Source organism: Zonotrichia leucophrys, chromosome 3 (assembly GCF_028769735.1).
Source record: "Zonotrichia leucophrys gambelii isolate GWCS_2022_RI chromosome 3, RI_Zleu_2.0, whole genome shotgun sequence".
Taxonomy (NCBI): Eukaryota; Metazoa; Chordata; class Aves; order Passeriformes; family Passerellidae; genus Zonotrichia; species Zonotrichia leucophrys.
The window spans coordinates 51,161,963-51,176,890 of NC_088172.1; the positions used below are offsets into that span (position 1 = coordinate 51,161,963).

The following is a 14,928-nucleotide window of genomic DNA, read 5'->3' on the forward strand; positions in this document are numbered from 1 at the left end:
CAAGACCCTCCTTTGTCAAGTTGTGCCTCTCCCACACCCCACGATTTTGAAGGCCAAATAACAGTAGGGGCATTCTTGCACTCACAGCTATTTGCTGGATTATTTAATGCAGTTAGATGTTTATAATTCTGATTACATTTCTTTTGTATTAGTATTTATTTATTTAGCATCAGCATATTTGGCACTGAAATTCTGAACACTTTAGTATCACTTTAGTCTTCAAAATTGTGTGGGCGCAGAACCCAGAAGTTTGAAAACTAGACCCAAGGAATCATACAAATTAGCTATGAATTATGGAGGAAAAAAAAAAGTAGTAACTATATGAACAGTAACAAATTAAGAGACAGACAAATCAGTATTAAAATAATAAGATGAAACCTATGATAATTCTACATGCTCTCTAAACACAGATTTATGGTAAAATACTTCTTCATTTCCTGTAATGGTCAGGCAACCTTCAGTTACACCTGTGATATTAGAGTTATTAGAATCTATTTAGGTTTAAATTTAAAAGACAAAAGCATTGACCTCTGAAATAAAATGTTAAGGTTTATATTCTTTCTCCTTTGGAAAAGCCAGTATTCCTTTACATTCTCATACTAGCATCTAAAAGGAAACTAGTGAATGTAAACAAAAATTAAAAAAGTAAATTAATTTCAAGAGCCATAGATTTATCAAGACAGAACTCAGAGGCTTTACAAAAAAGTGCAAATGGAAAAACAAAACAAAACAAAACAAAACCAGTCTGATTGTCTTAAGAACTAAGAAAAAAAGCAAATTAATCAACCAATAGAATTGCAGAAAAAGACAAAATAATTGCAGTTCCAATTTGGGCTCAGAGTATGGAAGTGTTAAGTATTAGGCATGTATTGCTATATTTCTTGAATTTTGTGCCAGCGATGTAAATGGACAACTCCAGAGTTGCCACTGTAGCCATTGATTAAGTCCTGCACAGCTAGCTGGTTTGAATAATGTTTTTGTGCCCTTCAGGTCTACTTAGCCATTCATCCAAAGTCTCAATAAGACCATCTGCAACCTGCATCAGAAATGACAAAAGAACTTATTGAGATTCTTGATGAAGCAGCTCTGAAGAGAAGGCCAAACAGAAATGGAGGACTGATTATACCAGACAAGACCAGACTTTGGGGTGCTGCCATCACTAGAGCAAAATACAAGAGACACGACATGCCATACCATGGTAAACCAACCACACTGACAGCCCTGGTTTCAGATAGTATTTACCACTTCTGATTTCATGCAGGATGGGATATGCAGCAGGGTTGGGGAAAGCAGCTGTGTTTTCCTTTTGGTTTATGCCATTTCCTTTCCTAACAAGTGGGAAGGGGTGACTTCCAGCTGGCTAGAACTGCTGTAGATATCTATTGTCCCACCCAAGAGGCGGAAGAAGATAAATTACACGAAATTACCGTTCTCTGTCTGCTTGGAGTGCTTCTTCCAGATACAGGACTCACTGAGCCTGATGTGTCTAATTCATCAGAGGACCATGAGGACAATTCCTAAAGTTCAGAAGGAATGGAGCTCAGAAATACAGCAACTAGCCATAGAGGTAAGCAAACTAGAAAAATTACCCTGAGTGAAATTCCAGCAGAGTTATTTCCCAGCCAAATAAAATAAAGCAGTTACATTTTGTCACCAAATTTTAAAAGACTAAGGCATTACATGTTTTCTCTGTCAGCCCTAAAGGAGAAGAAAAGCAAACAATAGTTAAAACTTCCTTTGCTTAGGTGACACATTTTCCACCAAAGTCAATACAGGGGAGAAAACAGTTGTTCTTCATTGGCTGTGAACTACAAGAAAAGGTTGATATTACCAAGATTTTAATTAAACAGGTAGAAATCCACTAAAAGGAGGGAAGAGCTAAGTTCTTGTGCTTTACGCACTCTGCTAATCCAAGTCCTTTTAAAAAAGTAAACTAAAGGAGAGCCTTGAAATCTTTACTCTGTATCTGTCACTGCTGGCAAAGACATGTGTGTAAGTTCCTCTCAAATACCTGAGGTACACGACAACTTGAAAAGATTTGGACTATAGCTCACAGCTTAAAAGGCACATATGAGGGACTCCTTACCCTATTACAGAATTTATTTTATGCTTTTTTTTTTCTCTTTGACAGAGTGTGCATTTACTTCCTTTCCAGTGACAACTGACATATTATAATTTTCAGTAGTGTTACTGGAATAATTATCTCATATACTTTGCCAGTTGACTGATTCTGTAATAGCAGGGTAAACAAACCAAGAAGCTCAGTAATTGCTACATCAAATAAAAAAAATACTGAATTTCCCCCCCCTCCCATATGAGAAAAGATATTTATAATATGAAGTTTCAGATTACTTTATGATATTCAAGATTACATGTTCCATCTTGACAAGCACTGCAAACCACAGAAACAGAGCAGCCAATAGCAATGATCAGACAAAGGCAGTCAGAACAGCAGGAAACACCCTCAGTGAACAGAAAGGAATTAAAAGAAATGACTTACCAGCTGACTGCTTGAAATGTCTAGAATTTTCTCTAGGTCTTTAATATGACGTGTAACCTCTTTCAAGAGCAGCTTCAGTCTGTTTCCAATGACATGTACCTTTTCTTTGGCTTCAAGACAATCCTTGCCTTCAGCATTGACTAGCAATTGGCAAGACATATCTTGCAGTGATGCCACCTTCAACTGAGACTCCAGCAGCTCACGTCTGATTTGCTGTTGCCAAGGCAAGCATTAAATTTTTTTAATAGCAGTCAAAAAAAAAAAGTAGAACTCACAAAATTCAACATTTTAAATTAAAGAAATGGAAAAAAAAGAAGAGAAGCAATAAATTTCTAATCTGACAGGAGGATATACAGCAGTCTAGTAGTTGCCTGAGATTTAAAATCACATGTGCTACTAAGGAAAGTGAGTGGTGTTCCCTACCAAGGCAAAGTCAGCCACAGACGCTGGTCCCATGGCTTTGTGTTAGCACACAATGGTACAGTGCTAACCCTTGTGAGAAAGAGAAATCTGATTAGAGGTTTTTCTGGTGATGTGTTTTGGAAGAGAACAGGGTGATTATAGTCCTACCATCAGAAGTCTGTGATGATCCTGCAGTATTTCTGAGTCCAGATTTGGATTGATGGGCACAATCTCATTTTTCCTTCTGTCAATATTCTCCAACCAAAGCAGCAAACCATGGCTCAGTTCGTGGAAATCCTACAAATGATGAATCATGGTTTTAACAGGGTAGCAGAATATTCTAGTCAAACTCAGGTTTTTAATTTATCCTCTGATACATTCTACTAGCTAAATAAAATAATTTCCAAGAAGTATACAACAGAATATGAGAATACTATTCCAGAGATGACAAATTTTGTAAATATTGGGCTGTAAATAAATGTTTTAGGTAGCACAGGTGTATCCTTGAGAAAAACGTACACCAAAACTGTATGGTTTTCATGGGTAAGTTTCATATGGATCATGAGCACAACAGGTAAATAAATGGTCTATATTTTCAGTATATGGGCTGCTGACAATCTGAAATAGGCACAGTACAGACCTGGCACTGTATTAATGCATCCTGCAAGGAGCTGCGCCAGTCTTCGATCATGCTGCACACGTGCTCCCAGCGCACGTTCATCTGGGACAGGCGCTCCTGGAGCTTCTTGCTCTCCTCGCTGTCAGACTGAGTGAACTCTGAGCTGCACAAATTGATGGACAAGATGATTGCCTTGCGGTTATCAATTGCCTTCTGCAGCTCCTTGATGGCAAGACAAAGGGGAAGAAAGAACGGAAATTGGTAAATCGTGACTTTCAGAAACATAAAGCAGAGAATGCACTACAAGACTGCAGTGCTTTGCCACCAGCAGCTGCAGAAAGGCACCATACTGTAACAGTCCCTTTACTCTGGATATAATGCTTCTGGGCTCACTCTGTGACTCTGCAAATGTTCCCTCTTTAACATCTACTAAACTTTACTGCAAGCATAAACAAGAGCAAGCCAATTAAACTTGTAAAGTCTTAAAAGCCTGAAGTCAGAGTTGAATTTTAAAGATCTGGCTCATGTTTCAGATATTTTAAAGACAGACTAGGTCCAACAAAATTTAAACATGTAGCACAACTGTATTTTAGCTCACAATAAAACTTTTGCCCTCACTTTTCATTTTTGCTGATAAACATGAAAACCAACATATTTTCAAGTGGAATCTGCTGTCATCAGTATTTTAAAATAAAAGCTTTTACTGAGACAAGCAAAAACATACAAAGAGTATAAAGACCTTAAATTTATAGAAGCACAACTTGTATAAAAACTCTGATTTGTTTACATTGGAAGCCACAAAAGAAACCCACCTCCACTGGTTTGTAGGGTACTAATGGGCTTTCAAAGAGACGGTGAGATAAGAACAGGATTCTTATGAAATGCCCCGTTTTCTACCTACTTTACAGCATTTACTTAAAAGCACGATGTCACAGTAACCTCTGAAGTACTTATGGCAGCTATATTTGGATTACAGTGAAGATGAGCATTGACATGCTTCCCATGGATCACCGCCGGAAACAGCCTTTACTATCTGTTCACCTCACCCCTGGCATGAGGCACAGTGCATTTTGACATCAGGTCACATATTTTCGTGCCCATGCTTGTAAGAAACTAGTAACTGAATGTGAAGTTGTGGACCACCACATTTGCAGATCTTTATAGCTGTGAAATACACAAGAGAGATGGAAGTAGCACTCAGATTTTGATGCTCCTGAGATGACAGAAGAAGAAAAGGAATGTTGCAAAGCGGCATCAAATTTTTCCTATGTAGCACTGGTGACACGGGGTAGGTTACAACACCTTTGGACTCCTTCTCATTCCTCCACACAAAGTAGTAATGTCTCAGTGAGGCATTTCTTTTGAACCAGCTATTTTGTTACCAATTTGAGTACAAGAGAAGTGATCTAACTTGGCACTTTTTAAAAATTTAATCAATTTGGGTGACATCAGGAGTTATCTGGACATTCTGGGATTACAGAATTGCTGCAGAACTACTATTCCAAAACTTCATTTGGATAGTGGTACATTTTCCTTCCAAAAGGTGATTCAGAAAATCACTTTCCCAGTTACTTTACCTGCAGCAGCCCACTGTGTGGAGAAAATCAGCTGCAATTATTGGCAACCTCTTCAACATTCCTGTTGCACTCAGTTTTAGAAGATAACTTATTAACTTATAAGTTATCTTCTCAAAATAACTTAAACTCACTTTCAGTTTTTTAATCCTGAGCTCAATAGTCTGTATGTCAGTGCTGAGATCAAGGCGGTGGAGCTTCTCCAGTTCCTCTTCAGTTTCTCCCAACCAAGCCCAGATGCTGTTAAGGTCAGAGTTGAACTGCTGCCATTGCTGAAGGTTCTGCTTCATCCTCAGCTCCTTGCTTAGAGCCTGAGCCTGGATTAATTCCCATCTTTCAATTACACCTGGAATTACAAACACCAAATTCAACAAAAGCCAGAAAAACTCACTAGCTTCACAACACACACAACTGCATAAACCAAATACTGTTCAGAACAGAAAGATGCTCTGTAAAAAGCCTAAGCCTCAAACACTAACCACTTTAAAAATGAAATTAGATTGAAGAAAATGATGTTGGAGGGAAATATCGAAGAATCTGGATGATTCCAGTCAACAGGTAATTTTATTGCTTTCTAATGTGAGACTTCTATGAGCAGAATTAAGATGATACATGCAGGTCTCTAAAACAGGTTATGCTGGCAAAAAAGACATCGTAAATTACCAGACAAGTGCAAACCAGACAAGAAATATTAATACATCTAACTAACCAGGTATTTATTATTTTCATTGGTACTTGTGCTGATCACTGTTTAATGCTTACACTTCACTACATTTGCCTTAGCTAGTGCTGATGCGTTGGATAAACACTTGCACTAGAAAGAAATAAATAAGGGACTATTTCTTCTTGCTAGTTATCTTGAAATGCTAAGGCAGAACCTGCATCACTCCATCAACTTAAAATTTACAAATAAAAATCCACAAAAAAATAAGAGAGACTATATGGGTAGCATATCTTGTCAAGCTAAGAATGAGGATGATGCCTTTATAGTCTCTGGGAATCCATGCTGCCTCTTTTTCTACAGCTGATGCTTAAAATTAGCCACGTGAATACTTCTATCAGGTGAAAATAAGTTTCTTTACTCTAGGCAGGTAATCTGAGAGGTGAAAGCTAATATTAGAAGAAACAAATGCTGGCCAAGGTGTTTTGTACAGCAAAGTAAGTAACCTTTTTCATGAGAAATCTTAAAAAAAAACCCCATTGCATCCACAGGGACCTCCTGAAAGGCTTAGGATTGTGCTTCATGATATGAAGGGGTTCTTAAAATGGACTTTTATGCCTAAATTCTTCATACATATACTTACTATTCCTTATTATTCCTAATTAAAAATGTTAAACAGAACATGGTAACAGACAGTCATGTAAATATATGTGCCAGTAAATAATACCAAGTGTTTATTCAGGAAAGCTTTGCATGTGTGCTGCTTTCCCTAATTGCTGCTCATCAAATGAACTACATGTTACTTACCAGCTGTTTGTGTTTCAGTACTGTTCATGTTAATGAGACCTGAAAATTTTTCTTCTTCTTCCTTCAGTTTATATCCAAGCCTTCTTACTGAGTCTATGCTTCCACTGCATTCACCTAGCAGTTTCATCTGTGTTAACAAACAAAATATTCCTTTTCAATATGCACTGTACAGGACTAATTGTATGGACAGTGAGAATTACAATACAACTTCCAGAAATTTCCAACAGTAAGTTTAAGTGTGAAGAAAAAGATCTATTATTTTAACAATCTGCGCTGATACTATAAAAAAAGTACTCGCAGATAATAAAGGCCTAAAGCATATGTTATACAGAAATAACTTAGCACCATTATGCCAAATTGTTCTAGATGTCTCAGGTGCCATCTTCTCTAATTTTAAGACACTATGGCAAAGACACTAGAAGATTGATAAAGAAAATTAACTTAAATGTGGAAATATTACTATGCATGCAGGCAGATAATTTTTACATTCTGTCCTTAATAAAATTATTTGAATGGCTTAGGGAGAGATTTATCTTTCAGAAAACTTCTCTGAAAAAGCTTTTTAATTAGGGATTCCATACATGTAACCCTGCTTATATGATGCATGCTTATAATTCATTAGCAAGATGAATACTGTGCCTGAAGCTATAAAACATGCTTTTAAAACCAGAGGAATTTCAAACAAGGATATCTTTGTTAGATGGATAAAAGCATGTGTGAGAAAGTACTTCTAGACATCTGCAAAAATGTAATAGGAAAATAAATTCATTAGAGTCATGTTCCAAATGTATTTCTTCCTCTAATGCTATTGTAAACACGCTAATAGCATAAACACCAATAGCTTGTGGTTAAGGGTAGTAAGAACACAAGTGGGCCTGAGAAGCAGTTACAGCTCATTGCTCTGCTGAAGCAGCTGCATTTCCCTCAATGTCTGAGCTAAGCTAAGCTTGGGGTGCATATCTGACTGGGGCTCCAAAATACACGCACATATCCTTTGTAAGTGGAATCCAGTTCTGGTCCTGTAGGTGTCTTGCTACGGATGATGTTTTCTGTTTGCTGGATCTGGAAGCGACTGGTGTCCAAGGCCTTGTCCAGCTGTCGGATGTGTGCTTCCAGGGCACCCGGTTCACCTGTACCAATACCAAAAAAGAGGGACTGTCATCCCAAATTTTCCAAATTTTTTTTCCTTGCCCAGGCAGAACAGATATTAGGAATACTGTTTAGATTAGACAGTAAAGGAGAAAGGTGGCAGCAGCAGTATGAGTGGTACAATGTCAAAGCTAAGTGATAACTGGTTACATTAGAGAGTGTTAGCAAAAGATTATACCAATGAACAAGCTTGCCATAAGAATACTATAGAAGAGTCCACAGTTTAAAGTAGGCTTGCAAATTATTCTAAAGTGTCTTTTCCCCTACATTGAATGCCTTGTCTTTTTTTAAAGAGAAAGTTCTCAGCAAAGCATACTCTAACCTCACTGATTTTGGGAAGCAGCTTGCTCCCTTTTCACAAGCACCGTCAAATTAACCCCCGTAACCCAAATCTCCATTTTTATGATCTAAATCCATGTAAAATTTGGTAGCTTCATTTCTCTTTGTATTACTTCTCCCCACTAAAAAGCAGTAGAATTTGCAACTCCATGAAAGGATCCTATTTGTATACAATTTTAGAGACTAAAAGTGGCCTCACAAATCAAAGTGATACTGTTATAATCATATTGTCAAAAATCCATAGATGACTGGATATCTTGGAGGTCTGCAGCAGGTAGTCCATGACTGCTTTGGGCAACCATACTAAGGAGCAAAATGTATAGCATTTTTCCAATTATGTACTTGGTAAAGATCATGCTTAACATATCTGCAAGATGGAATAATTCATTCAAGCTATTGGGAATCAATATCAATGTTTTTGAAGAAGGACTAACTTGTTTCCTTGTAGGGGTCAGCTGAATTCTGTGATATAAATTAGCTACATACAATGCTAATGTGAAGCAGGTTGCAGCCTAGAGGACCCCATGAGATCCTTCTTATCCATATTCTATCACTATGCCTGATTTCCATCTGTTTACAAAGACAGTTTGAATTTATTCATAAAGACACAATAAGAAACATGAATAGAGAAGGAGAGCCTTCTGTTCACCGAATTACAGAAAACTGAGCCTCTTGGATGATTAATCTTTTTTCATATATAGCACCATCTCACCCCAAATGGACAGGACAAAGTGCTCAACATTGTTTTTTGCTCATTACTTTAAAAAAAATTTTCACGGGTCAGAAAACTAAACACACTTTTCCCATAAGTACTGCTATTACTCATACCCTTAATCAATAACATTATTTCACTGATTTGGGGAGTAAAAAGAAATGGATGGTGAACCTGAGGCTTGTGTCACAGACACTAAGATTTTAATTGTTTGCTTATAGCAATGAAGTCATTATTTAAGAAGAGGAAAACTGTGAAATCATGAGAAAAAGTATTTGCAAATGCATCTCTTTCTTCCAAGAGAGTAATCAAAAAATGAGAAAGAAGGTTTAATCTTGTGCAATGTGAAAAGAAAATTTTCCAGTACATGAGACTAAGATAAAGACAGTACCTCAACTTGACATTTTGATCGCATGAAACAAAAACTAACCTAAAAGTTTATATCTGCATGATAATCCAAGATGTGGCTGTGTTAAAAAAAAAAAAAGCAACTCTGCAAAATTAGGTATTGTTCTATACTTTTTCCTTCTGCCTTAAGATGTAACTATGTATTAAGTCCAGTTGATGGACACCAGAGAAAAAAAGACCAATAAGATCAGGATCAGTTCAGTTCAGTTAGCCAAGGTGGGAGGGCTAAGACCTCAGACATCATTGTTTCATCCACGCCCCCAATGGCACCTTTAAGCAAAGTAGTAAAGCAGGAGGATACTTTTAAGTTAATATGTCAATGCTGCCATGTAAGGAATATTTATCTTGTAAGTTGTGAAAAGATAGCAGATGCTAGGAGAAGAGAAAGAAGTTACACTTGTGCACCATGGTATTTGCATCTGGCTATGCTTAGTCTTTTATGATGCCTACCAGAGATATTTTTGAGGGCGTTTTCTGTGAGTGCTACATAGGCCTCAAGAGTTTCAGGGATCTCTACATCTGAAAAAATAAAAGCACACTCTGAACTGATGGCTCAGCAATGGCTGTCTCCTTACAGCAGGAGTCCTTTTCTTGGGATGGATTAATTCAATTGTTCCAATAGCAAACATTCTCTCTGGAAAAGGAAAAAGATGAAGACTGAAACACAGGGAGGCTGCTATAAAATCTCTTAAGATCCAGGCAAACCTGACTATTCCCAGAGCAACGACCTGGAAAGCAAAAGACAGCCACAAGATCAGAGTAAAATACACTGGTATGTCTTATCCCACAGCTAGCTCCATTTGGACACTCTCACTTGTTAAGATTTATTACACAAAGCACAAACACTTAGAAAGGATTTCTAACTTCACTGGAGAACAAGACCCAAGATCTCACCTCAGAATAACTCTCATTTGCTGGAGTCAGGGCAGAGTTAGGATTTACTTAAACACTTGATGATTTTCTCTGTGGGTTTCTTCCACAGCATTTCCTCATTAGCTTGTTCTGTACTTTTTGCCATAGCCAGTATAGTTTCTTCTTCTTAGGAGGCAGGGCTGTTACAGATGACATATCCCATCTGGCAGGCCTCACACATAGATACACAGCAAACTCACTGCCATATCATGTACGCCTCTGCCATTTTCCAAGGCTGTCGTCATCCAGGAATCTCCATCACTGTCTCTAAGGCCAGAGGGCCACTGAGATCACTTAGGAAACGCTATTTAAAGTCATCAGGGGCTATTTAAAGTACTTTTCCATGAGAATCCTGGCCACACAATCACACATATAACATTTGCCTTTTTTTCACTCATAGAAAAGAGAGCACTCAGTCTCCCACCATACCTGCTATGCCAGCTGCTCCTCTCAGGTAGAAGTCTTTGTCTTGTCCCCCATCTTCTTCTGAGTGCAGCGCCCGTGAAACGGCTGTCTCCAGGTCCCTGCTGAGATCGTAGTCATGATCCCACTCCAGGGGGATGGAGTCCACGCTCGCAGGGGTATCTCGCCCCGATCGCTCGCTCCTCAGCGGCTGGGAAAGAGGCAGCGAAAGGTTGGAAGAGGGGTGCGGGGAGAGAACGCTGTCCGCAGATTTGTCATGCCAGCGTATGTCAGAGAGATCTGCTGATTCATCCAGATCCACCTCTCTGTCTGAGAGGTCGTGCTCGTCATCTGTTAGCTAGAAGCATAATGCAAACAGAAGCGATCAATGGAACGTGCAGAGGCACCGCATGGTCAGCCTGGGTCAGTAAAATAAAGCAGCATTAGATGACAGGCACGCTGGTGGGGTTTGCATTTTGCACATTTCCTTTAGCACCTTCCCTTCATTATTTTTAAGGTGTAGTAAAAAACCAAAACAACAAAGAAGATCAAAGTGCCAGCTCATTTTAATTACTGGAGGCACATAAAGTCTCACACAACGCAAATATCTCCAGACTTTTACTGATGTTACTTCAATGCAGATATTAGGTTAGAAAAACGTCTGGAATCAATTCAGAGAAAGCGTAAGTGATCTTTATCATGAGTATTGCTCTCACTGTGTTATTTCATATTTTCAAGCCCCTGTATTTTGTTCTTTTCATTCAGCAGGACTTGAGCTACCAAAAATTGTTTTCCTTTCACTTTCTCCTTTTGTTTTCCTTTTCCACTTTTGAGCTTGTGTTCAATTCTGGAGATGAATTTCTGTGTCTTATGATGAGAAAAATCATTTTATCATTGTGGTTTTTTTTAAAAACAACTCACTAAGCTGCCAGTCAAACTATGTGACAGTGCAGGGAGATGTTCTTATGATTAGTACCACAGCACTACTCCCACGAATAAAGTTTTATAAATCCACAATTTGCATGCATATTCATGATGATTTACAGAAATTCCTGATCTTGTCAGCTTGCTCTCTGAACCGGACACAAATAGCATGTAATGGAAAGGAGGCAGATGGTCAGGGTTGCAACAAAATTTAACCACAGGAGATTTGGAAAGTCACTTAGGTTTCATTTCAACATCTTTCCTCATTTTCACATTTGTAAATTGGCAATGGAGCAAACAAGTAAAAACATATGTAAATATACACACAGGAAGGCGGATAAGCTTCTTGTGATAGCGCTCCACACGCCCGAAGACCTCTTGGCAGTAGCGACGCAGCTCATCCAGTTCTTCCTCAATCACAGCTGCATCCAGGGGCTCACTTTTCTCAATGAGTTGCTCACCTTGCACGATTATCTGCTCAATTTTGCTGTTGTTCAGGGAAATTTCTTGCTGGAAAGCCTGTGTAAAAGAAAAACCCATGCTTTATCAACAAAATCAACATGATAACAATGTGGGTAATTAAAGATTCAAGTATTAGGAGTTTTATAGAAAGAACGGTGTGGGTAACAAACAGGGATTGTGCCAAATACTCTTATCATGAACAACAATGAGCAGTTAAATTAAATTTAGTGTTCCACAGTCTTTCAAGCCAAAACCAGTGATACTTCATGGTTTACCATCTCATTCCTTACTTGTTGAATTTGGAAAGAAATCTTGTCTCTAAACAAGCCATACAAATGATCAAATGTCTAGAATGAACAGAGATGCTAAACCTAGCACAGTGGAATTTTGGATAATGTGACATTTGGTATTGCTCTCGCCAGAGAAGGAGTTTTCTGATGCATAAATTGTTGAGAAATGTAGTAATTATTAGATATTAGCAATAATGGAGACCTTACATAAATATTTTTTATTAATATTTCCTATTTTGATGCAGGAAAGTACACTATCACCCCTGGTTTTTCTTTTTACATTTTTCATAGATCAAAGATTTTCTATTTTGACAGAAAAGTTCATATTGGAATTTGACATAACTCATGACTTTTGAGGTTGAAGTCTTGGCCTACAAGTAAAGGTACCATATCAGGCTGCATTTCTGCATAATGTTTCTTAAAATTCTTTTCTCACTATCATTTTTTCCCCTCCCTTCTTTCATCCCTCCTTCTGTAACTATCCATTCTTTAAATTTTTCATGTAACTATCATTCTTTACCTTAAGTTGCTTTATCTTTGCTTGGACATCACACTCTGAGAAATGCTCGATGTTGGTCAGCTGCAGGTCCATCTCTGTCAGCCATACCAGGATGCTGTCACGTGCTGTTTCAAACTCCTCCCGCTGGCCGATGAAATGCTGGAGAGTGGAAAATTGAGTGGTATGAAATGACCAGAAACATTAAAACCATCAGCAATAGTAGGAAAACGACTTTCATCCCCATCAAACCCAATTTAAACCTGCTTCTTTTATTTCTTACATGCTTTCTGAGGTTCCTTTTTCAGTAATACCATCTAGAGCTGCAATTAGCTGACCTAAGAAAGTTATCTTCTGTGAGAAAGGTGGTGTTTGATGTCACCAAGCATTTGCCTACAGTCTATTTGTTTACTTTGGACTAAGTGAACTGATGAGCTTCCTTCCTCTCCCAAAGGTAGAAGTCCCCTCAAAACCACTGTGCAAATGCATTAAACTGAAAGCTGCTGAAGTACCCTTGATTCATAACTAGAGTAGTGAAACTGAAATCTTAAAAATTGAATACTTTTAGCCTGCGTAGGATGGAGGTAACTCTCTTTTGCAGATTGTCCCATCTCTGGTTCCCCTCATGAACCATCTGCTTGAGGCTGCCGTTGGAGTCAGTGCGGTTCTCCCGTGCCAGGCGCCGATACTGCTTATTGATCAGCTCCAGCTGAGTCAGGCTTTCATGCACTTGTCTCTGGAATGCCTAAAGCAGTATGGACAAAAGACACCTTCAGAATTTTAATTTCTGAAATCAGGATACAGATATAGATCTCTTGCCTTATTTTGACCCTTCATCTGAACTCTGACTTATGTAGCCAATAAATTCCACTAGTTGGAGACATCTCCTGAGGGCTACCCTATGGAGATGCTGCCTTCTGATTAAGAAAAGCAAAACCAAAAAAACAAAAATCCCCAAAAAGTTCATAAAACTGACATGATTCACTGAATGAGAAATTGCAACATGAATATCCATTACAAAGGCAAAATCAGTGTAAGAAAACCAGCTTCTCCTTCTGTGAAATTATATGCTTCAGTATTTGAGAACAGAAGTACAAACAATGAACATGAAACTCTTACTTTAAAAAAAAAATTAAACAGAAATCCAAGATTCCTGTGGCTTCACTGGATTTCTTTTCACATACTGAATTTGCTGAAATGCAAACATTGAAGAGATCTGAGCAACTGTTTGTTCTGAAACATGATACTAAACGAGACATTTTTTATATTTAGTATACTGGTGTGCAAGTAAGTTTTTTCTTAAAATATTAACAGAAAAGAAAATGTCACACATATCCATGCCAACTTATGTCAAGGCAAATGTTTGCAGCATGTACTTTTGGTGCTTACTCGGCTGTTACAAGAGCCACAGAGATGCAGCTGAGGTGCACAGGTGACTTAGCCCACAGCTTTTATGTTGTGACTAGTAATCACGAAGCTTGGAGGAAGCACCTTGTAAAGAAATGACTGAATTAATAATACTATTGCTACTACTACTACTATTACCACCACCACCACCACCAGAGTATTTTTTCAAAAATTCTACTTGTTTTTATCTTGTCACATCACCGAAATAGAAAAGCAACCAAAGGAAGACCTACACCAGCTCTCTTTTGAATACAAACAGTGTTTGAATCCCACTGTAGTTCTACAAACTTGCTGTCTGATATTCCTCACAATGCAATAAAACAGTCAATCTCTTCCAAAATGAGACAAGCCCCTTAATAAGGACTATAGAACTGGAATAGGTTATATACTTCTGTAGAGAAATTTGTAAAAAGATATACACTTCATATTGCACCAATCAAAGCTATAATGAGATAAGCACATTTCTGCTATAATACCAGAGAACAAAGTAAAGGAACTGGTTGGAAAAAAAGATCAGATTGTGCAGAGTCCTCTCAATATAATTATTCTCTGCATTGAATGGCTATCAAATTGGGTATGGGACAACCAAAAAGGAGCAAATGCACTTGCAGCTAGGGGAGAAATAATCAGTAAAACTGAATTAATTTAAAATTGCACAAGTATTCCTCTATTAGACGCACAATTCTGACTGTATTTACTAGGATCATGAAATCTAAAAGTGTGCAGTTGCTGTTTCACCTGTTACCAAGCCTTCTCCAGCAAAAGAACAGCTGTTTATTTGCCTTCCATTTCTTAATCTAAGCTACACAAGAATTCATCTGTTGCATTCTTTCCTGTTACCTCTTTCCAATTCTCCATAAACTA

The 14,928-nt window shown here is 38.0% G+C and overlaps 1 protein-coding gene across 18 annotated transcripts in view; it reads right to left on the reverse strand.

The window, feature by feature from the left end:
- The window catches only part of SYNE1 (spectrin repeat containing nuclear envelope protein 1), a 295,365-nt gene that overhangs the window by 7,479 nt on the left and 272,958 nt on the right, over window positions 1–14,928 (reverse strand). For 12 of the 18 annotated variants that reach the window (XM_064708165.1, XM_064708166.1, XM_064708177.1 and 9 more), the window contains 12 exons: window positions 13,220–13,402; window positions 12,682–12,819; window positions 11,737–11,928; window positions 10,513–10,843; window positions 9,622–9,690; window positions 7,551–7,693; window positions 6,564–6,690; window positions 5,230–5,441; window positions 3,543–3,743; window positions 3,071–3,199; window positions 2,501–2,713; window positions 1,428–1,517 (listed from right to left, as the gene is read on the reverse strand). In XM_064708165.1, the coding sequence (XP_064564235.1) occupies window positions 1,428–1,517; window positions 2,501–2,713; window positions 3,071–3,199; window positions 3,543–3,743; window positions 5,230–5,441; window positions 6,564–6,690; window positions 7,551–7,693; window positions 9,622–9,690; window positions 10,513–10,843; window positions 11,737–11,928; window positions 12,682–12,819; window positions 13,220–13,402 (2,028 nt within the window). The remainder of the gene's footprint in view (window positions 1–1,427; window positions 1,518–2,500; window positions 2,714–3,070; window positions 3,200–3,542; window positions 3,744–5,229; window positions 5,442–6,563; window positions 6,691–7,550; window positions 7,694–9,621; window positions 9,691–10,512; window positions 10,844–11,736; window positions 11,929–12,681; window positions 12,820–13,219; window positions 13,403–14,928) is intronic. The other 6 variants (XM_064708183.1, XM_064708172.1, XM_064708173.1 and 3 more) reach the window with 2 other exon arrangements.